The 24,846-nt window shown below is 36.7% G+C and overlaps 1 protein-coding gene across 2 annotated transcripts in view; it reads right to left on the minus strand.

Annotated features, from left to right (window-relative positions):
• PEX7 (peroxisomal biogenesis factor 7) overlaps positions 1–24,846 on the minus strand; it is an 82,966-nt gene that overhangs the window by 37,098 nt on the left and 21,022 nt on the right. For both annotated transcript variants that reach the window (XM_021693241.1, XM_021693243.1), the window contains exons 6-8: positions 14,813–14,919; positions 13,245–13,358; positions 11,456–11,511 (exon numbers count right to left, since the gene is read on the minus strand). In XM_021693241.1, coding sequence (XP_021548916.1) covers positions 11,456–11,511; positions 13,245–13,358; positions 14,813–14,919 — 277 coding nt within the window. The remainder of the gene's footprint in view (positions 1–11,455; positions 11,512–13,244; positions 13,359–14,812; positions 14,920–24,846) is intronic.

The following is a 24,846-nucleotide window of genomic DNA, read 5'->3' on the forward strand; positions in this document are numbered from 1 at the left end:
GTATCCGCCGTGATGGGAGGACTTATACCACTGAATTTTTTTTTTTTAAAGACTTTATTTATTTGACAGAGAGAGAGCACAAGTAGGCAGAACGGCGGGCAGAGGAAGAGGGAGAAGCAGACTCTCTGCTGAGCAGGGAGCCCGACGCGGGGCTCGATCCCAGGACCCCGGGATCATGACCCGAGCGGAAGGCAGCCGCTTAACCGACTGAGCCACTCAGGCGCCCCGATACCACTGGACTCTTATTTCAAACACTACAGATCAGGTTACCCCCACCTGCCTAGAGAGCCAGTTGTTAAACATTTTTCAGACCACTGGTCAGCCCTTATTGAATTTTGTTGAATAATAAACTGTTAATAAACTAAAATGGGGTCATTATCTGGTCTTATAAACAAGAAAAGCACTGATAAAAATACTAGAATCAAAACCACAATGAGATACCACCTTCCACCAGTTAGAATGGCAAAAATGGACAGGGAGAGAAACAACAAATGTTGGTGAGGATGTGGAGAAAGGGGAACCCTCTGACACTGTTGGTGGGAATGCAAGCTGGTGCAGCCACTCTGGAGAACAGTATGGAGGTTCCTCAAGAAGTTAAAAATAGAGCTACTCTATGACCCAACAACTGCACTACTGGGTATTTATACCAAAGATACAGATGTAGTGAAACAAAGGAGCACCTTCACCCCAATGTCCATAGCAGCAATGTCCCCAAGAGCCAAACTGTGGAAGGAGCCAAGATGTCCTTCAACAGATGAATGGATAAAGAAGATATGGTACATATATACAATGGAATATTACTCAGCTATCAGAAAGGATGAATACCTACCATTTACATTGACATGGATGGAACTAGAGGGTATTATGCTAAGTGAAATAAGTCAATCAGAGAAAGACAATTATCATATGGTTTCACTCATATGTGGAATCTAAGAATAGGACAGAGAATCATAGGGGAAGGGAGGGAAAACTGAATGGGAAGAAATCAGAGAGAGAGACAAATCATGAGAGACTCCTGACTCTGGGAAACAAACTGAAGGTTTCGGAAGGGGAGGTGGGTGGCGGGATGGGGTAACTAGGTGATGGGCATTAACGAGGGCACATGATGTGATGAGCACTGGGTGTTATATGCCACTGACGAATCACTGAACACTACATCTGAAATTAATGATCTACTATATGTTGGCTAATTGAATTTAAATTAAAAAATACTATACTTTTATAGTATAAATTGAATTTAAATTAAAGAAACACTTATACTTTTGGAGCTCTGAACTGAAACTAAATTTAAAAGTTATGTACTAGAGAACATGTTGATAAAAAGTTGCACACTGTCACCAAGAAAATGATCTCCCAGGAGGCAGAGGACAACAAAAAGCCAGGTTGAGGCTGCCTGCTTTTGTGGCCATAAAATACAAATCGTTATCTCACCCTTAAGACAAGAGCTGAAATGGGCCTTGATCAACCCCAAAGAGATGGTCTTCTGTCACCATCCACCCTGGCGGTGTAAGAAATGGCAAACACTTATACAGCACTTGCTCTGTGCTGCATTTGTGGGTATTACTCATCCTGTCCTCACAGCAAGCCACTGTGGTAGGTACTATCATCCTCTCCATTTTACAGAAGAGGACACCGAGCATACTCTTTTAAAATAGCATGTTCAAGTTTATACAGATAGGCCTGGCTCCATAGTCTGTGGTCCTAACTCCTATGTTACCCAGGAATGTGTCACCCCACAATTAGTCCATTCAACTTGTATTCCCCACAACCCCAGATCTGTATTTGTGACTACATGTCTCTCTGCTACGCCCACTAATCCCAACACAAATGACAGGCTCAGGACTCCCTGAAGTGTGTTTCTATTTTTCTCCAGGCCTTTGCTTTTATCATTTTGCCAGCAAGATATTCAGAACTGTCTATTACATGTAATAAGGGCTGTCAGATAACAGGCATTCTATAAAAATGCCTAAATTTTAAAGCAGAGTACAGCCCTACCATTTTGTAACCGAAGTAGCTTAACAGTGGAGTTGGAAACATTAACATTGCTGGTTTAGGCAGAGTGAGTTTCACATCACACAAGCTTGGATGAGCACAGTTTGAAAATACTGGAATTAAAACTCCCTATTTTTCTTGCCAAAAATTTTATAAGTCAATGTTTGGTATATTACTACCAAAAACCATTGACAAAGAACGTTTGGAAGGTTAGGCTACTTACAAAAGTATCATGAAGCTGAAGAGTATTACTCTTTACATTTATCATATTAGTTTCATAAATTTTTTTATAAAAAATTTTTACAAATTTTATGAAAGTTAGATCTTTAAGTATCTAAGAAGTATTTGCTACACCTGGAAGAGACAAAATGTTGCTTTTTCTAATAAAAAACATAATTTTAATTTAACAGCTTTTACTTTTGTTTGGTTGCATTACATCCTGGATCTGTTGATTTCCAACTGTGTTTACAAAACAATCCACTTAGTATGAAAGCAAAAACAAGCACTCAGAACTCAAATCATGCTCCTGCATGGTTGGCATATAGCAAACATGCCTCAGCAGAAAAAGAAGTTACTAACGAAGAGTACATCAGAAGAAGATGATGTGCTAAAATCTATGGTGATAACATTCACAGAAGAATGGAAATAATTCACTACGAAATAGTTTAGATTTAGTACTATCTTGAGTGAAGTTTAGAAAGAACCGATATGCTACCTTCTTCTTCTTCTTTTTTTTTTTTTTTTAACATATAATGTATTATTCGTTTCAGAGGTACAGGTCTGTAATTCAACAGTCTTACATAATTCACAGCGCTCACCGTAGCACATACCCTCCCCAAGAGAGCAGGAAGGGAAGAATGAAGGGGGAAAAATCGGTGGGGGAGACGAACCATGAGAGACTGTGGACTCTGAGAAACAAACTGAGGGTTCTAGAGGGGAGGGGGGTGGGGGGATGGGTTAGCCTGGTGGTGGGTATTAAAGAGGGCACGTAGCACTGGGTGTTATACACAAACAATGAATCATGGAACACTACATCAAAAACTAATGATGTAATGTATGGTGATTAACATAATAAAAAAATAAATAAATAGATTTTAAAAAAAGAAAGAACCGATATGTATTTTTTTTTTAAGATTTTATTTATTTATTTGACAGAGAGAGAGCGCATGCACAAGCAGGGGGAGTGGCAGGCAGAGGGAGAAGCAGGATCCCTGCTGAGCAGGGAGCCCGATGTGGGACTCGATCCCAGGACCCCGGGATCATGACCTGAGACTAAGGCAGATGCTCAACTGACTGAGTCACCCAGGCACCCCAGAACTGATGTGTATTTTTTTAAATGTTTTTTTTATTTATTTGACAGAGAAAGAGATAGCAAGAGCAGGAACACAAGCAGGGGGAGTGTGAGAGAGAGAAGCAGGCTTCCCACGGAGCAGGGAGCCCGATGCAGGGCTCGATCCCAGGACCCTGGGATCATGACCTGAGCCAAAGGCAGACGCTTAACAACTGAGCCACCCAGGCGCCCCCTGATGTGTATTTTTATGGAGTATATTGCCCATCCACTAAAGGGAATTCTGATATTTTTCATAAGGTTGGAGCTTTTATTTAATCTAAACACACTAATTTCAAACGCTATGTTACATATTAATTTTTAGATTTTTATTATTTATTCAGTGAAACATAATGAGCTACTATACAGGTAAAGGACTTAAAGCTTTTTCTATTAGATATGATAATATATCCACATAAAACAAAAATATGAAACTCGAATTTTATAATACTAAAATCTCCATCACATCATAGTTTTGATATAATGAACATAATATGAACTATTTTAAAATGAAATTTTAAAGGCTTAAAAAACTAGACAAAATATAAAAATGGACAAGTAAATGAAAACTTATATTTGAAGAGCTTATGTTATAAAAACTAGCCGTCCAAATCTAGAGGTAATATCTGTATAATTATCAGTGCTGAAAATTAAACAGGTTATTGCTGGTCTTTTGTCTTAAATTTTTTTCTTTTTATCAAAATGAGTTTTCTGGCACTAAAAATATCATCAATCCAATGAGATTTAAAATTCTTCAGGGGATAAAATTAACTCATATCACATGGGTTAAAAAATCTACCAAAAACATATCTTTTCTGACCTTTCCAATGCATGGTCACCACACAGAAATAATGAGAACTAAACTCATACAAGACATTACTACACTTAAAGTCGTATTCTCAGCATGTTTTAAAAATTACAAAATACAGTACATATATTAAAAAATGAAATTTTAAAAAATGATTTTGTTTTCGTTATCTACTTTCCTTCTCATAAGAAAGTCTTTGGTAGTGCTATATTGAAATACACAATTATTAACCTCCAGTTACATTTAGTATGAAGGTAGTACAGTAAAATAGCCATAATGTATGTTAAAATGAAAATTCTATTTCTGGAAAAAAGAGGATGCTGCTTCTACATACTGCCTGTGATGGAATTTGGCTTAAGTTTTTTACTCCACTTCATATTGAGAAAATGATTACCAATTTTGCAGGGGAAAAAAAAAGAATTCTAGGCTTCAGGCTTGACTAGGGATAATATTCCCATGAAAACCTTAAAATGGCCCTGGTGAACGGAAGCTTAGGGGACACTAAAAGCTTGGCTGGGAAGGAAAGAGAAATGTAAGAGAGAACTTAAAAGAAGATACAGGATAAAGGAATAAGTTACAGGCTAAGGGGGAAGTCAGTAGGGAATTGGAGAACAATAATAACGGAGGGAGAAGGGGTGATTTCACGGAGTCCTGAAAACAACAAGAGCTTATGGGGTTAAGAGCACTCATGTCCAATGGTAGCAGAGAAATGGATAGGTACAGATTTAGATCAATCCGCAGGCTTGCAGTGGAAAATGAGATAATTTGTGCTTGAGCCCTACAGTTATTATTTTTTAAAGAGATAAAAAAGGCCTTTTAGTGAATAAGGTTGGTGAGGTGTCTTAAGAAGAAAAGCAAAGGTTGGGACAGTGGAAAAACTAGCACAGTATTTTCAAGCACGTCCTCTTCTGTAATTCTTATAATCAATTTGTGAGGAAAGATATTATTAATTCCATTTTACATATGAAGAAACCTGGACTCTAAGTTATATAGGAAAACTGTGCATTAAATGTCCTTTTCAGTTATATGTGAAGGATCTCCTATTATTCATTATCATTTCACTTTTTCCAAATGCTTACAAATACAGCTATGACACTTGTGACCTTGCAGGATGTCACTGAAGCCATTCCTCTCCCCAGAAGCACTAAACATCTATCCCCCAAACTCCAGTCTTGCTCAGGCTTCAGGAAAGAGGCAAAACCTAATTCTTAGAAATAGAGAGAAAAGTAAGACTGTGAGCCTCAAATTGTGATGATTTTTGAGCATGTTCAGCTAGCTACAAGATTTTGGAGTAGTACAGTTGACGTTCAAAAGTCCAGTCTCAACAAATATTTCTAAGACAAATTTACATCTACAAAAATAAGGCATTTCCCAACTGGGTCCTCAAGGATACTTAAGTATATAGATAAAATAGGGTATGGCCAGTAAGGTTAAGATCATAATGACAGTTCTGAGAAGAAGGTATAGGTAAGTCACTAGGTTTTTCCCTTTAATTAGAAACAGGACAGAAATGGATTTAATATGCCCCTTAATAATTCCTAGAAACCCCAGAAAGACCCAATTAAAATTGTCAGAGACACTAAAAATGAGATCAAAAGATTAATGCCCCATATCATTTGGTCAAGTCTCCAGTGATCAGTTTCAAACACCAGAAAGGTCTTTGAAATCCAAGGACTAGATTCTATATCCAGAAATCCCTTTTGAGCCGACAGGTGACACCATGTAAAGAGAGAAAACTGAAAGTTCAACTCTTCATCCTGTTCAGCCCATCCAAAGGACCTCACATCACTGGCCATTCACATCTGGTTGAAATCTCTCCCGAAGATTCTGTGGCATACTCCTGTTTTAAGTGGGCTGGTCCCTTCTTTCTTCCAATATTAATTCTCTCCTGCATTTTGCTCTTCTTTCTCTAAACTTATTCATTCTTGTGGATTGACCTGTCAGTAAGTTAGTGGTCTTCAAATCCATATTTAGAGCCCAAACCTCCAGCCAATAATCTAGCTCCACAATTCCAGTTTGGAAAAAGTTTGGGGTGGATGGCAAGCAACTGCCAAGTTTTCTTCCTGTCTGCCATGTTGCCATTCTTTGGCTCCCATGCCAGAAGTTCTATAATCACTCCTTACTATTTTATACAGACTACTAAAAAAAAAAAAAAAACTGGTTATGGCATCCTTTTAATTGATAGCTGGAAGCCTCAGTGTGATAATGTTTTCCAATTTACCTGCATGCTTGTATTGGATAATTTAAAAAAAAAAAAAACAAGTTAGGGCATGTAATTTCTCTCAAGGAATTGTTGTAAATTATTCTATTCCAAAGTACATTCCACAGAAACAAAGTTATATAGCTTCTACTATATCAACCACTGACTCAGAAGTAAAGGAGAGAGGAATTCTGGTTAGCTTTGGCAGCGAGGCCATGCAAATCCAAAACTCTTAGTGCATCTTCACAAAAAACTAATACAGAATAAGAAGAACAAATAAAGCTACACAAAACTTGGGGCGCCTGGGTGGCTCAGTCAGTTAAACATCCAACTCTTCATTTCAGCTCAGGTCATGATCTCAGGGTTATGAGATCAAGCCCCACAACAGGCTCCATGCTGGGTGTGAGCATGGAGCCTGCTTAAAACTCTCTCCCTTCCTTTCCCTCTACCCCTGCTCATGTGTGCGAGCTCACTCTCTCCCCATCTCTCAAAAAAAAAAAAAAAAACCTACACAAAACTCAGGCTTCCAACACACCTGAAATTCTAATTACAGGTAAAAAAGAAAAATAAAAACAGAACCACAATGAGCTATCTCCCATGTTCCAGCTGCAAGCCTAACTGGACACTTTAATCTGTAAGCAGGGAAAACTGAACTGCAACAGTCAGGGTTGCCAGGAAAAAATATCAAATAACTTACGAGGACAAAAGAATTAGACTGGCATTGGAATTTCCAAAAACAAGACAGAAAGCAAGGCAAAAATGAGGTAGCATTTTCAAAAAACTCCAGAAATGTAAATCAAAGAGTTTCTATTCAGATAAGCTACACTTTAAGAACAAGGCTATAGAGAAAGTTTTAAACATGCAAGAGCTCCTGAGAATTCTGAACCCATCAGCTCTTCTTAAGGAATTTACTAGAAGATAAACTTCATCAAAGTAAGACATGATGGGGAAATTTCAGCAAAAAGATTGATGATGAATATTTAATATATTTAGTCATATATCTAAGACTAAAACAAACGTGAAAACAAGAGTGGAAAAATAATTCATGTTAAATGTTGCAAGGTCTGACAAAGTATAAATAAAATAACTCAAAATTTGACGGAGAAGAGAAAGGGGGTAAAAAGTAAAGTAGAGTAAGTTCACTGCTTGTTGTATATGCAATAAATAGGTGTTAAAATACCATTAAAAACTCGTAAGTCAGATAACAGTTACATTTTTTAAAACAGGGGAATAAAGGCATTAAGAAATTTAAATAAAAGAAGAAAATAAACCTTCAAAACACAACAAAAAATACATCATATACAGAAACAGCAAATATAATACATATAATAGTCACCACATAAAATGATATGACAGACTTGATACCAAACATGTTTTTATCAAGAAAATTATGGATAGGTTAAACTTGACTATTACAATAAAAAGACTTTTTATTTAGTTCACCTAGCAAGACCCAAATATATGCTCTATACAAAAGACATATCAAAAACAAAATGTATCAAAAAAGCTAAAAATGAAGGTATGGGAAAAGATGTACCTAGAAAGTGGAAACAATCTGAAAGCAGGGGCAGTGACACAGGTAAGAGACAAAGCACAACTAAAGCTAAAAGGATCAACTGTGACAAAGAAGTATTCTCTTTGATGCTAAAAGTCTCAATTCACTATATGGCTGTTATAAATATCTATGCACCAAATACACCATCTACTTTTATGAAATCAAAACTACAAGAGTTGCAGGGAGAGAGACAGAAACCCAATGATAATACTTTTAACATCCCACTCTCAGGACAAAACAAATTAAGTGGACAAAAATTAAAATAAGATACAGAAGCTCTAAACAACAATCAATAGAGCTTATGTCACATATTGAACTTTACAACATAATAATACGGAATAAACCTTTTTCTTAATTGCTTATGAAACATTCACAAAAACTGATCATTTATTAGGTCCCCCCCAAAATCAATATGTTCTATAAAACAGAATGACTAAAAATTGTATTCTCTAATCACAATGCAATAAAACTAGACATTTTTAACAAATTTTTAAAAATTAAAAAGCCCTTTCATTTGGAAATTAAATAACTTACTATTAAACAACTCCTGGAAGAAAGGGGAAATATAAACAGAAGTTACAAATCTTTTAAAAATGATAATGAAAACATTATGTATCAGAATGTATGGGCTAGAATTGAAAACAGTAACTAGAAGAAAATTCATAGCCTTAAACACTTTATTAACAAAATAAAAGAATAAATATAAATTCCTGGCTCAAAAGTTGATAAAAGAACAAGATAAGCCAGAAGAAAGTAACAAGAAGGAAATAAGATAAAAGTAGAAATTAATGAGGTGATGAATAGAAAAATAATAGTTCTAATTAATAAGCCAAAATCTTGTTTGCTGAAGAGAAATAACAAAATACATATACCATTAAATAACTTAAAGAAGAAATCACAAACATACAAAATCAGAAATTAGAGTGAAATAATCACTGAAACAGGAGAAATTAAAAAGTCATGACACTACTTTATAGACATTTGTAACAAATAAATTTGAAAATCTGTTAAGGATAATTTCCAAAACTGATCCCATTAGAGATGAAAAGTTATCACCTTTGAATACTAGTGCAAAAGCTCTAGATAAAATATTAGCAGATCAAATTCAACACCACATAAGAAAATAATACACAAAGATCAAGAGGGATTTAGTCCAGGAAGGCAAGGCTAGTTCAATCCATTACTATGATTCCTTAATAGCTCTAAGAAGAAAAATCATGATCATTTCCACAGATGCTGTAAAAGCCTTTGACAAAACTTAAGATCCATTCCTGACTTTAAAAAAGACTCAAGAAAACAAGAGTTGATACACACTTAGCATACAAAGAAACATTTATATAGCTGACCCTTGAACAAGTGTGGGTCCACTTAACATGCAATTTTTTTTTCAATAACCTATACATACAGTACTGTAAATGTACTTTGTCTTCCTTATGATTTTCTCTTTTTTTGAAAATATTTATTCATTTGTAATTTTATTCATTTATTTTTAAAGATTTTATTTATTTATTTGACAGAGAGAAAGAGAGAAAGCATGAACAGGGGTTGAGGCAGAGGGAGAAGCAGGGTCCCCGAAGAGCAGGGAACCCGACACAGGGCTCCATCCCAGGACCCTGGGATCATGACCTGACCTGAGCCGAAGGCAGACACTTAAATGACTGAGCCACCCAGGTACCCCTTCCTTATGATTTTCTTAATAACATTTTTTTCTCTAGCTTCCTTTATTGTAAGAATACAGTATATGATACATATAACATGCAAAATATGTGTTAATCAACTGTTTACATTATAGGTGAGGTTTCTGGTCAATAGCAGGCTATTAGTTAAGTTTTGGGGAAGTCAAAAGTTATGCAGGGGTCAGCACCCTTAACCCCAGGTGTTCGAGGGTCAACTGTACTTTCACTTAAAGCCAACACCTTACTTTTAACAGGGAAGTGTTAAAGGCACTTTCATGAATATAGAATTAGACATTATAACACCACTTAGCACTTTAATAGAGGTATCTGCCAATACAATTAGAGAAATCAATCAGAGGCGTCAGAATTGGAATTGAAGATACATAACCATCTTTCTTTGCAGATGCTTTGATCATGTACTTGGAAAACCATAAAGAATCAATCATCTTTAGATGGTAGAGAAACAAGCATTCACAAACACTGCTGCTTGGAATAGAAATTGATATATTCCTTTTGGTGGGAATTTGGTGATAGACTAACAAAACTATATGTATGCTTACATTTTAATTCAGCAATATCACTTCTAGGAATATACTCTGAAGTAAATTCTCTAATAATGTGCACATACATACATACAAGGTTATTATTCATTATGCATTGTTTATTTATAAAATACTTGAGGACAAGCTAAATTCCCATAGGAGAGTAGTTGAGTAAACTATAGTACATCCACATAATGGAGTATCATGAGAATGAGAAGGATCTCTATGAACTGAAATAGAGTTATTTCCTGGATATATTTTATATGAAAAAAAGCAAAATTGAAGAGAGTATCCAGAGCACTCCATTTTTGTATAAGAAAGGGGGAAATAAGAAAATAGACATTGTCTACTTATCTGAGCAATATTGATTATTACAGGGTGTGTGACCCTACAGAATGGGTTGGAAAGAATAGAGGAAATAGACCTTTCTGAATGTACCTTTACGTACACCTTGACTTTGGAACCATGTTACTGTTTTGTCTGCTCAGAAAAATAGGCAAAATCAGTAAGGATGGCAGGAAACGCTAAAATCGAATACAAACAGAAGCAAATGAATCAAACTGTGTTTCCAATCAATGACACAGCCACAGTGATGATGGAGGGGAGCAGAATTAATCCAAATAACCTTTAAACATAGTATTTGGCCTAGGGGGAAAAAAGCCCTAAACAATGTGAACTCTAATTAGTACGATTCTGTTTCAGAGAGGCACGGCTCTGCAATTCTGAAACTACTTTCTGAGCATTCTAGGGTTTGCAAGTAAGTCAATATATTGTGGATAATGGGAATTAGGAGTTACAAATCTGGAAAAGGAGAAAAAATAGAACAAACCTTGGGTAGTGTGGGATTGGAACTGGGATGTATGGATAGAGACACACATACACATACATATATATTCGTACAGAGATGCAGATGTGCACACACATATATACACACTCATCTATATACAGTCACAAACATAATAACGCTCTTGCTGGATTTTTCAACTATAACAATCTCAGCCTTAAGACTCATATAATTAGACCCGGAGAAATGGAATTTCACAATTTTTAAAATCTAAATTTAAAAAATACTGGCTATGCAGCCTATTGTGTGGAAAGGAGCCACTATAGGAAGAGCTATCAGGAAAAAAGGCTTTTAAACAGAACAGCCAGGCTGTCTTCAAATAGCAAAGAATATATGCATGTGGCCAGATCAGAAAAACAGAAAAAATATAATATTAATCCCAGTGGCAAATATTCAAATGTGCCCAGCTCAGATTATTTTCAGATTAGTACAATAAATACATTATTTTTCATAAAAGTTGAAAAGATGCTACTTGGTATTTCACAATGAAACTTCTCAAAAACTACTGTACCTTACAGTGAAATCATAGGAGCAAGAGGCCAGAACGGAAGCATGAAATGGTGAAAACTACAAAAACAAAACAAAATTTTTTTTTAAGTTAGCTGTAAGTATAACATGCTACTTCATAAGGTCATTCCCATGAGCGCTACAATAAAGTTTAATCAAGACTGTCACCTAAAATTACGTTTCCCCAAACCTTATATGCTTTAATTCAAGGCAAAAATCTTCTGGCCTTTTAAGCATCAGCTGCAGGAAATACATTTACATTCTCCAAAGAAAAGTCATTCCTCAAGCTTTCTGGCACTTATTTAGAATAAAATATTCCCAAAGGGTTGCCATTCTGGAAAAATTAAATACAATTTCATAATGGCTATCCAAAAATGACTCCTACAAATATAAGGGATTTAAGTATATGATTGTACAATATGCAATTATGTAATTTACCAATTTTATGAATACATACTATGATTGCTATATGCACAAGTATCAAGTCATCATTTAATTGTTAAAAACATCTTTAAAAGAATTTTTGTTATTTGTATATCACAACTACTGCAAAGGATAGCAAGAACAAAAACTGCAAATTTAAACACAAATATCTTTTAGATAAGTTATCAACATACTTTAATAAGCTGCCCTTTGTAATTATATTACTTTAGTTTTTTTTCTTCCCAAGTACTTTAATGGTTATATATACATAAATATAACTACATTCGAATATGCTTTATAGTTTGCAAAATACTTTCAGTAAATTACCCAACTTCATTCTCAAAAGCACTGTGAAATAAATATTGAAAATATTTTTCAACTACTACAACCTGTGTGCCATTAAAACAACAACATGGCACCAGATCTCATATGCTGAGTTGCAACCAGTAAAATTTAAAATATTAATTTAACTGAAAATTCAGAATTTTTGAAATAGGAATAACCCAATATCGTATTTAAAAGATGAATAAAGTACTTCTTTGCCCTTAGTATAACAAAACAAAGAATGAAATTAGGAGATGTCACTTAATAATATGTTTTCCACAGTGACTCAGCAAAACCCACCAATAAAAGCTGGGAAGCTAATATAAGTCACCTTAGAACCAGGCACACTTCTTGGGAGTGGTAGAAAAAAGTCATCTTTATCTCATCCTCTGCTGTTGGCAGAGCGGAAAATTTTCTATACCCCAAATGTTTGTGAACATTCATATTTATTACCATGTTAGAGAAAAGAAACCTCTCTGTAGTTTCAACCAAGAAACCTTCCCACTGAATGGGAAATTATGAAGAATACCAAAAGCAAATGACCATAGTTAAAAACACATAAAAAGGAATAGTAGAGGGGCGCCTGGGTGGCTCAGTCGGTTAAGCGGCTGCCTTCAGCTCAGGTCATGATCCTGGAGTCCCTGGATCAAGTCCCACATTGGGTTCCCTGCTCAGTGGGGAGTCTGCTTCTCCCTCTGACCCTCCCCTCTCTCATGCTCTCTGTCTCATTCTCTCTCTCAAATAAATAAATAAAATCTTTATAAAAAAATTAAAAAAAAAAAAGGAATAGTAGAATGGAAAGGACAGAATGAAAAAACATTTCTATTTAACCTTAAGCACTGATCGGCTACATCGTCCCAATTCATTCAATAATTATTCAAATATTTTACCTAATTTTAGCTTTCATTGTTCATCATCCTTAATTGGCTAACAGAAATACGCATAAAAGCATCCATAACCCCAACCCCTAAACATGTTTTCTATATACTTCATTGGTTATGTTTATATTCATACTCTACATATAAAAAGAAAAGATAAACACTTACTTTCACTCTCCTAACAGCATAGGTGTGACCAAGAAGTTCGAACACTGGCTGCCGTACATTCCTCAGGTCCCAGCCTCTCAAACTACAATCCACTGCCCCCGTCACCAGCAAATTCTGCAGAAACGATTCGGAGAAAAGTGAGCAGTGCACATAACAGAATGAGGCACAGTCTCAAATGACATTGTGGGCTCTCCAATCTACCTTCAGTAGTATCAGGAAGTACATAAGGGGTTAAAAATTATGCCTGACGAATGAGCGCACCTTTCTCTTCAGTGTATTGTGAGGCTTTCCCAAGGGTTAAAAGGCAAGAGGCCTGTTAACTTAGGAATGGGGGGAAAAGGAAAGGGTACAAATTTGATTTTTATGTTTTTCCAAATCTAATTCAATCATTGTTCCCTGCTCTCATGGGCCATGTCTTAATACAATATCTAATCCTTTCTGAGAACCTCTGCAAGTAGTGGTGAGTCTCTCCTATCTGATCAGGTTTTATAAATCCCTCTGTCTAGAGCCATCGGTGAACCCACACTTCCTGGCTGAACAGGCCAAGTGCTGGGTCCACAGTCAGGCCCATCCCATGTCAACCAGAGCAGTAATTCATTGTATGAATGTGCTGGGTTTCAGTGTAAGCTCATTTGAGGAAAAATTTCAATAATTTAAAACAAAAACAATTTTAACAACTCTCAGCTGTGTATCAGCACCTTTTTTAGAATTCCCAAAAGTGTAACATATAGTCCACAATTCATTTTCTATATGGAAAACTCATTTATGATGACAGAGATTTGAACTGCAGTTATCAACACTAAAAAACAACAGAAATTGTTTTTTAGATCAAGTATTATTATTGAATATGTACTCTGTTTTCTTTTAATCTATTTTATTTCTTTTCGAAGAACTCTGCCAATACAATGCTCTCTTAACTTCTACTAGTTAATTGAAAACTGAGAAGAAACAAGGCATATGTTTTACCTGTCTGTCCCAGTCAACAGACCACTTCAGGTACAGAAATAGTACATCAACACATGTTTAATCCATTTCTATTCTGAATTCATATGCTCATGTGGTTAACTGAAGCTTTGCAAAGAGATACAAACAGACACTGTTATCGACAGAAGCATGAAGTTTGGTTAGGCTTACATGGGAAGATGAAACAAAATTTTAAAAACTGGTAGACTGTCAAACTAAAAGTCAAATTACAAATAGTTCAGCAGCCTAACCAGCAAAGTGAATGAGAAATGAAAGCAGACGATACAAATTGGTAGGGTTAAGAGCAATAAAGAAAAAAAATTACATCAATTATAAAGCAGCTTTCCCAAATAAGCAAGTAAGGCTGCCCTGTTGAACTTTGAGAATTTCTATTTCTTACTCTGTCTGTTTTATGTGCACTTAAATCCAATTAATGCTAATGCAGGTCACTCACAATCATGAATCAGAATTGAAAGGGACTGAATTTAACTTAATGGTCCATAAACGCCACCAAAGTCCACATAAACGAAGAGAAAATAAAATCCTGAACATTTCAACAATAGGAAGGGCTCAGCAGCAAGGGACAGATCCAGACAGGAGGGTACCTCATTGTATTTACACCAGTCACAGCTCAAAATTTCTGCCTGATGTGCAGGAACCACAATTCTGACTCCTGTTGACTTCACATCCCAGATTCTCAGAGTCTGATCACCTGGTGAGAGATGAAGACTTGATCACTTTCCATCACACCACTTGGATGCTCAGTGACACTGTACTCATGATGATAAATTGAGGGAAAATACTCTGTTTTACTGTTAGGTTCCTATCATCTATATATCATATGCATACATATATTGGTGGTGGTTTTTTTTTTAAGATTTAGAGAAAGAGAGAAAGCACACGAGTGGGAGGGGCAGAGGGAGAGGGAGAGAGAATCTCAAGCAGACTCCACAGTGAGGCCGGAGCCCAATGTGGGGCTCGATCTCACAACCCTGAGATCACAACCTGAGCTGAAAACAAAAATCGGACGCTTAACCGACTGCGCCATCCAGGCGCCCCCACATACACTGTGTTTAACTATAATAATGCATAGGACCTAGTAAAAGTGATGAACTACAAAAGGTAATGTGTTGCAACAATGTTTTTAAATCTACTCAAAGCAGGAAAATCTGAATTTCACACTGAAACAAGTACAGTGGTGACTACATACACACACACATAGCGGATTTCTCTTCATGATAGGAAAAGGCCCTGAAAATCCTCGGTTTCTAGTCTATAAGAAACCAAATGCTAAAAATTTTACTGTTAAAAGTGGGCAGTCTACCAAGACAGAAGAGAGAATTTTTAATCTTCACGTTTATGTTTACTACATTTTAATAGGCCAGTCAGAGATCTAGTTTTCTCCTTGGAAAAAAACAAGTTGAAAAATTCAGAGATCTAGTTTTCTCCTTGGAAAAAAACAAGTTGAAAAATTCAGGGATTATATTTGTAATAAAAATATTACAAAAATGGTTTGCATTGCTTAGTTTCACAAAGTTACCCCTGATTAAATGTTTTATATGCTGTTTGCCTTAGATTTTTATAAAGTATAAGGAGATAACAAAATGACCAGAGGAATAAAACTTAGGATATATATAGGTATCAACATCACCAGTAAATTAGAACCAGTCAGTGATGCTAAGAAAAAGCTGGTACAGCTTGATGAAAGAACGTGGTCTATGGCGCGATGGCAGTCAGGGTGTGGAATTCCGGTTAGTAGCTGTGTGACCCTGCACAAGTTATATAATATCTCTGAGACTCAGTCCTCATTTCTAAAAAAGAAACAGAAAGCCTGCATGCAGGATTGTACAAGAATTTAGTGTAATAAAGTTTCTGGCACTTAACATGGTCTCTGGCACAAAGTAGATACTTTAATATATGGTATACAATAAGGCTAAAATTTTAAATTATCCTTTGCTTAACTTACCTATATTTTCCTGGATTCCCAATTCTAAATCATATTGTCATATAGCTACATTCAGCAATTTTAGATAATTTTTTTTTCTGATTTCTTTGGAAGTTGTTGAAGAAAGATAAGCATTAAATTGTTGGTGGTAATGAAATGTAGAGGTTAAGAATGGGGGCTCTGAAGTTCCGGGGCTTAGTACTAATCCAGCTCAATCATTTGGTCCCTGTTGATGTTTCATCAAGTTACTTAACTTCCCTGATTCTGTTTCCTTACCTGTGATAAAATATTTACCTTACGAATTTAAATCAGATAATGTACTTAAAAAAAAAAAGAAGAAAGCATACCCATGATTAGAAGTCATTCCCACAGCTATTACTAATACCATGAATAATGGTCAATATTTATTGAGTACCTACTTTATGCCAGATGGTGGTCTAAACATTTTGTATGTATTAACTTTTAAAAAACATAACAAGTGAGATAGAAATTTTGCTAATATAAGAAGCAATTTTTTTTTTAAAGATTTTATTTATTTATTTGACAGAGAGAGACACAGCAAGAGAAGGAACACAAGCAGGGGGAGTGGGAAAGGGAGAAGCAGGCTTCCCGCGAAGCAGGGAACCCGACGCGGGGCTCGATCCCAGGACCCTGGGACCATGACCTGAGCCGAAGGCAGACGCTCAACGACTGAGCCACCCAGGCGCCCCTATAAGAAGCAATTTTTGTAGTAATTTACAAATGGGGAAACTGAAGCTTGTGGAGATGAAATAATGCCCTCGGGATAGCAAGCCATGGAGTCAGGATCTGGGACAAGAGCCCAGGTAGGCTGGCTCCCCAGCTGGCCTGCTCCATAATGACACTGTGCTCACCTCCTCATGTGACTGGAGGAGACCCGCCAGACAGCCAATGTTGGCTGACTCTTGAGGAATTCTTTTATTTACATGTTTTTTCAGTAAATTGAGAGGAAAAAAACCTCACATACACACGCGTGCACACACATGACGTTCTGTCATATTTGCATCACAGTTATCATAGAAATAAAAATAATAAAATAAACTTGAAACCTCTATTGTACTTCCAGTCCCATTCCCCACCTTCCTTTCCCAGAGGCCACCACAACAGTGAATTTGGCATCTCTTTAGTCTGTGTTTTGTAATACTTTCATTCCATTTTTATGGATCCATATATAGGTACTATCACTTTATGTGTGGGATTTGTAATTTTTGTTGTTTAAAAATACCATCTTCCTACTTTTTTTTAAATTTGAGTACAGCTGACACATAATGTTACATTAGTTCCAGGTGTACCACGTCCCTATACCTTATGCTGTGCTCCCCCCAAGTGTAGCCGCCGTCTGCCACCACACAACGCTACCACAGTACTATTGACTGTACTCCCTGTGCTGTGCCCTTCATTCCTGCGACTCATTCATTCCCTAACTGGAAGACAGCATGTCCCACTCTCCTTCACCCATTTAGCCCATCTCCCAACCCTCTTCCCATCTTCCTACTTTAAAAAAAGTTGAAAACCACTCTGACAGAAGACAGTAACTAACACTTTTGGATCTAGCTAAATATGGTAGGGATGGGAGGGGATGAGGAGTCTGAAAGTACCAAATGGAAACTGTTCAGAATTAGTATAGACTAGAGCTTCAAATAACTCCAGGGGCCCTAATTACAGTCAATGTCGAGCCTCGAAGTCAGTAGAATTTGTTTCAAAATTTAAAATAGCTTTGATAAAATGATCTTTAGGCTTTCTCTACCTTTGGAGTATAAAGCAGGGTGATGTGGATGGCTAGTGTTTCATCTGCCCAACAGTACATTTCTTATAGGAAAAGCATCCTTTTCTCACCATGTGACTCTAGAAGGATCTATGGCTCAACACAGCTGACCACCCAGGGACAGGTCCAAGCAAGGCCAGTCATAGTATCTTATTCCCTGTCCTGATCACAGGTTAAAGGTAGGTACCTGGGATTTTTTTTTTCTAACTGTAACTGAAAAAATAATATCAGTCCCTCTCTTAGGATTAACAGGCTATAACACTGAGGAGCTGCTGGTGGCCACATCTCACTGTTTGGGGAAAGCAGCTTGCAGAGTGAAGTCAACAAGCAGAGAAAAAAGTCCAGATTAAAGATAGAAAATGCATCCTGGGGCTGTTCAAGCATCCCTTCCCTTTCTGGGGCTGTTTTTCAATAAATTCCTCAAAGACCTAAGAGAGTTCAAAGTCTATCACCTGTAAGTAAAGGACCCCTTCCCATCATGGAAGGAGTGAATGGAATTCCCCTAAAACTTCAGTCTGTAAGAAGCCTAGCCCCAGAGAAAAACATTTGATTCAGCATAAGGCTTCCACTAAAACATAGGAAATACCTAAATGATGTATACTAGCTTTCAAAAATTTATATTTAATATCAGGTCTGAAACTATAAAGTCTGCTATAGCGGCAACTAAAGCACTGTTTAAATTTGAATGTGCTGTGTTCATCCTAGTAATTATATCTTATGAGTATGTGAATGATTTAGAGTATCAAAACATTACAAGGAATATGCACTGGGCCTTGAAGAAGTAACTGTTTTCTAGCAACATTACTGGAGTCTCACAAAACATAATGAACAAAAGAAACTTGACACAGAAGTATAAAACAGGCAAATTAATCTATGCAATTAGAAGGCAGGACAGTGGTCACCCTGGAGTGGGGAAGGGGAGCCTCTCAGAATGTTCTGTTTCTTGATCTGGGTGCTACACACACATCCGTATGTGCTCACTGTGAAAATTCGTTGCATTGCACACTTAAGATTATGCACTGTTCCATATGTGTATTATGCTTCACTAAAAGATTAAGTAATTGCACTACTAGGTATTTATTGAAAGGATACAAACATAGTGATTCAAAGGGGCACATGCACCCCAGTGTTTATAGCAGCAACATCCATAATAGCCAAATTATGGAAAGAGCCCAGATGTCCATCAACAGATGAATGGATAAAGAAGATGTGGTATATATATACAATGGAATATTATGCAGCCATCAAAAACAATGAAATCTTGCCATTTGCAACGACACGGATGGAACTAGAGGGTGTTATGCTAAGCGAAATAGGTCAGAGAAAGACAAATACCATATGATTTCACTCATATGTGGAATTTAAGAAACAAACCAGATGAACATAGGGGAAGGGAAGGAAAAATAAAATAAGATGAAAACAGACAGGAAGGCAAACCATAAGAGACTCTCAGCTCTAGGAAACAGTGTTGTTGGAGGGGAGGTGAATGGGGGATGGGGTAACTGGGTGATGGACATTAAGGAGGGCAGTTGATGTAATAAGCACTGGGTGTTATATACAACTGATGAATCATTAAATTCTACCTCTGAAACTAATAATACACTCTATGTTAACTAAATTGAATTTAAATAAAAAATATATATGTCCATATATATTTATTTTATATGGCATATATATTTATATAGGAAAAAAAGATTAAGCAAACGCCACCAGCAAAGACCGGGTGGGTGCCACTCCACATTTCTCGGGGACAATATTTTGGTCCCTTACCATCATATTCAAGCAGCAGTCACACACACACAAAAGCCATGGCCTCGGTTGTCCCTTCTTGCAGTTAACTTAAAAGACACAAAAAGGGGGGAACTGCTCTGAAGGAGCTAAGAATTCCATTGACTTGACAGTCGCTTCTGTTGCACACATTTGGCACTTCATCCTCCTTGCTTTGTTTTCCAGGTGGGAGAGACAGCTTCTGGCCCCACGGTACCATGACTCACTCAACTCTTAGCCACCGGGATATCTGCATTTATGTTGGTTTTTTATAATTGCATTTTCCAGACAACTGGCCTTTCATTGTCAGCCAGATGTTGACCAGGGCCCTGTGACAGTGTCACCATCTTCTTATCAGTGGCAGGCCAGCCACCGGCAGCACAACCAGTGAGTCTCAGTGTGCAGCATGGAACAGGAAATGTTGGATGCTACTACGTCTACTTTCAAGCTACAGCAGGTAAGACGAAGGTAAGAGGAAGGGAGTGTCAATGTTGAATCTGATTCTGCGAAGAACTGAGCAGCAAAAGGATGCATATTGGGTCCAATAATTGAACTGAATTGAAATGCCAGATGCTTATCAAATGTAATATGACTTTTTTCTTAGAGTAGAATGAAGATTTTTTTTTAACTACCAGACCCATTCACTCAGGCATGGCTATGACTTATGCAATTATATGGAGTCTGTAATAGCAGTAACTTAGTTTTCATGGTTCAAAAGAAAGTTTATTTCTTATTAATGTTCTTTATGTAATGAGCTTAAGTATTCTTCCCTTCTATCTCATGCAATTTGGAAATATGAATTCTGTCCTACTAACAACTTTCATGAACTAGACAAAATGCAATGTCCTTAGAGAACCTTTGAACGCTTTGGAAGGTAAATCTAAATCTCTAAACACTCCCCCCATTTTGGCCTGTCCTAATTTAGCCAATGATAACAAATTTAGTTCTAGATTTGCAAATACCATCTAACTTTGAAGGTGACTCAATTCTTAGAATGACTTCAATACTATATTCTCATGTATTATCTTAAAATATAAACTGCTATAAGCAGTTGAGTGGCATAATTAACCATATGTGAACCACTGGACTAGACATAAAAGTACATCTTGGCTGCCTATCACATAAGCTTCCGCCATTTGTAATATGTGTAAAAACAAATATTTTATAACTTTGGGTTCCACAACCATGAAATTTACAGTTGAGTTTTCTTACGCAAAGATTATAGTATGTTTTATAACAAGCTTCTGTCTGTAAGCAAGAAGACAAAGTAAGAAAACTGATGAAGACCATAATATAACTCAAACAAAACTGAGGGAAAAAAAACAACTAAGGCATTCTCAAACTACAGAAACCACTTCCTCTCCAAATTCAGCACTGAAACCATTCTGTGGGTTTTTAAAAAAAGAGATGAATATTAAGCATGAAATTCCCATTATACCAACAGAAATAAACTATTAGTTTGGCATCTCAAACAAAGCTATGCCATAGACTAGAACAGTGCTTTCCAAATGAGGCTGATCACTAGGTTCAGCTGGGGTGATTAAAAAATGTGCCTCCCAGAGATACTTGATTCAGCAGGACTAAGATGGAGCCCAGAATTCTGTTGTTTTTTTTAAAGCTGCCCCAACAATTCTGACAGCCAGCCAGGTTTCAGGATCACTGGCCTCGTATGCTATTACACAGCCATGCATTCCAGATTCTACCCGGAGCAAGTTCCTCAGATGAGCACTGGTAATCCTTACAACATGTGTTTACATGCCACGGTCATTCAGATGCCCCTCAAATATGCTCTGTTCTCGCACTTCCCATTCCTTCACTTTCCAGCTCTCATCTCTTAACTCTCAGTTGTTCGTAGGTAACAGCTTGAACAACCATTTCCTCAGAATGGAGGACCAGCTTCCCTGACCAGCCAACTCTGACGAGATCAGGAATCCTTAGCTGTGTTTCCACAGAATTCTGAGCGCACATGTTAATCATAGAAGGCAACACTCATAGAGACCTAACTCTGTGCCAGGTACTGTTCTTAGACTTTTGCACATATTAACTCACTTAATCCTCCTCAAAACTCCACGATGTAAGTATTACCATCACCCTTGTTTTCCAAGTGAGGAATGAAGAGACGGAGGTTAAGCAGCATGACCTGAAGTCAGGTAATAGTGGTGAAAGAATTTTGTCTCAGACAGTCCAGCTCGGAGTCCGTGTTTCTAACCACTATACTTACTATGTTACCTCTCCAGAGAACTTTGCACTCCTTACCATCCATTGTTAGTTTGTTTTTCCTTAGGATCTCTCTTTTCCACTGGATTGCAGCTCTAATAAGACAAAACCCTGTCTGTTTTCTTCCTCAATGTATCTACAGTGCCTTTCAATGTATCTTTCAAAAAACAGTGGCCATTCACTTAATATCTAACTGACTCACTGCCAATGTCCCTCTCAACAACCAAAATTAACCTTAGATAGGTTTTTAAAATTCTAATAAGATGGTTACTTCCCATATCTTATATAATAGTAATTAAAAATATATTAGTGTTTGCTTGTGTAAGGCACTCAGCTATGCAAGAGAATACACATGTCTGATAGGAAATGCATGAAAACAAGAGTAAGAAAATATGCAAAGAAGTTCATTTGCCTCCTAATACACTGTACATAGCTTGGTAAGCAAATTTTCTCATCTCACTTGAAATGGCAAAGGCACAGTGAAAGCTTCAGAGCAGGCCCCATCCTTTACTGTACCACAAACTCTCCTCTCGTAGAATGGAAGAAAAAACTTCAAATCTTTTCAACTTTATTAAGGAGGCTACTATTTGAAAACCATTAGGAAGGAATATTTCAGGAAAATGGCAAATGCTTAATAAATAAACCTTCCAATGAGTTTCTAAAAGCATAAAAGCTGGCAGAAAAATGGCTTTCCTTTATCCAATTTTTTAAAAAGAAACATTTTATAGCTCACAGGTCCAGGGCTTGGTTTTCGTGAAATCCCTTTAAGTGCTGGATGTGCATACAATCTAGTGAATATCGGCCCCGTAGAACGTGTCCAGCCACTGCCACCTAATCACTATTCACTCTTTCCATTCTTGGTGTATGAGTTGGACTACCACCCTCTTTCTCATTTCCCATTCCCAACTGCAGGAGTAAGCTGGGCCCACACCAATCGATTACATCCCCCTCTCCGTGACACAGTGATCAGCTTAGAACACTCACGTGGACCATCAGACGAGAGAAAATGAAACTTTCCTAGATGTCTGAGAAGGAGTCTCACACGTTTCCTACTGGACGGAAACCAGAAAGGATAGAGGGGTTAGAGCTGCTGCCGTCTTACTTTCACATGGTGCGTGATACAAAACCAACTTAAAAGAATACAGAAGAGATGGCAAGAACATCCTCTAAGCCCTACATCCAGCCATGCGTATAAAGCCAGATGTAATTTTGGACATTTCAACAATGCGAACAAATAAATTATCTTCTTACTTAAAGTGGTTTGGTTCAGAATTTCTTTGACTTTCAACCAAAGAAATCCTGGCTGATGTGACCACTATTTATATTTATTTCTAATAGAACACAGGAAGGTGATGTCATTAAGCAGATAATCTTTTTTCTATTAAACCAAACGGACACTGTGACGATAAAAGACTGTTTAAATATTACCGATTTGCAATGGGCAGGTAGTTAAGTTTTGTGATTATATTGCTAACTCTCCACACAATAAGTCTTTTCCTGCTCTTCAGTCTCATACACTGAATATTCTGTATGCAACATCCAGACTCAATATTATGTATACCATGCTACACAAAAGGCCAATGTAAAAGGAAGAGGAGTGTGTGACTCAGCCCAAATAAAAGGCTAATATACACAATGTTGCCTGACATTTAAATAAATGCAGGTGTATTAGTTCAAGATTTTGTCACCATTAGATTTTATATTTGGTCATGGTCATAAAAAGAACAAGGAAAATGAAGATAATTTTAGAACCTTAAATAATAATATACATCAACAAAATTACATATAATAGTAAGGTAAAGGAATTTTTTTAAAAAATCTATCAGTAGTTCAAGGAGTTTTACTTATTAATACTTTTCCAAATATGTAAAATTATACTCATTATTAATTCCAGCTTATTATGAATGCTGCCAATTAGAGCTCCTACCAGACATGTCTTCACTGCTTCACCAGCAGGGAAGTATGTTTCAGTTCATTTTGAAGACAGATCTATTTTATACTACTAATTCATTCAGGGTTTGAAATGACTCCTTTGAAACTATAGGACATAAGGCCAAAGGGCATCCCTACTCGAAGAAAATGATGCTAACTAATGTCAATCTAATTCACATCCTTAAAAGAATTTTAGGGGCGCCTGGGTGGCTCAGTTGGTTAAGCGACTGCCTTCGGCTCAGGTCATGATCCTGGAGTCCTGGGATCGAGTCCCGCATCGGGCTCCCTGCTCAGCGGGGAGTCTGCTTCTCCCTCTGACCCTCCTCCCTCTCATGCTCTCTGTCTCTCATTCTCTCTATCTCAAATAAATAAATAAAATCTTTAAAAAAAAAAAAAAGGAATTTTAATTGAACTTGTATTAATACTCTCTGTATTAGGGCTTTTCACCTATGGTAAATTATAACCATTATGCTGAACTGTGGTCGTCTTACAGATCTGATTCACCATAAGCATGAAACTCATTAGCATTTACACTAAAAGCATAAAGATGACTAACCAAGTTATATAGGCAGGCTAAAGGGTTAGTTAATTCGAATAGCATATCAATATTGCTATCACTTACTTAATACCCACCCAGCCTTATAATTAGCTGTGCCACAGAAAAATTTAAAAAATCAAAGAAGAAATTTAAGCTTTGAAAAGGAAATGTGCCAAGGAAAAATATATTTACTGGTGCCATCCCAAAAGATTTGATATCTTGGGAAAGATTTAACTCAGATTACGAACAAAACACTATGACTCAGACAACTTAGAAATTTTGAAAATAATAGTAATAATCTTATAAGTATACTGTTCTTCATTCTAGAAAACCATGCTGTTAATTTTAACCATTGAACATTTTTTGACTTAACTGAACCTCTATACACAGAATTTACTATTATTTGCTATTATCTTGGAATCTAAGAAATTGCTTAATCTAAGAGACATGTTTGTCT

Source organism: Neomonachus schauinslandi, chromosome 8, assembly GCF_002201575.2.
Source record: "Neomonachus schauinslandi chromosome 8, ASM220157v2, whole genome shotgun sequence".
In the NCBI taxonomy this organism is placed as follows: Eukaryota; Metazoa; Chordata; class Mammalia; order Carnivora; family Phocidae; genus Neomonachus; species Neomonachus schauinslandi.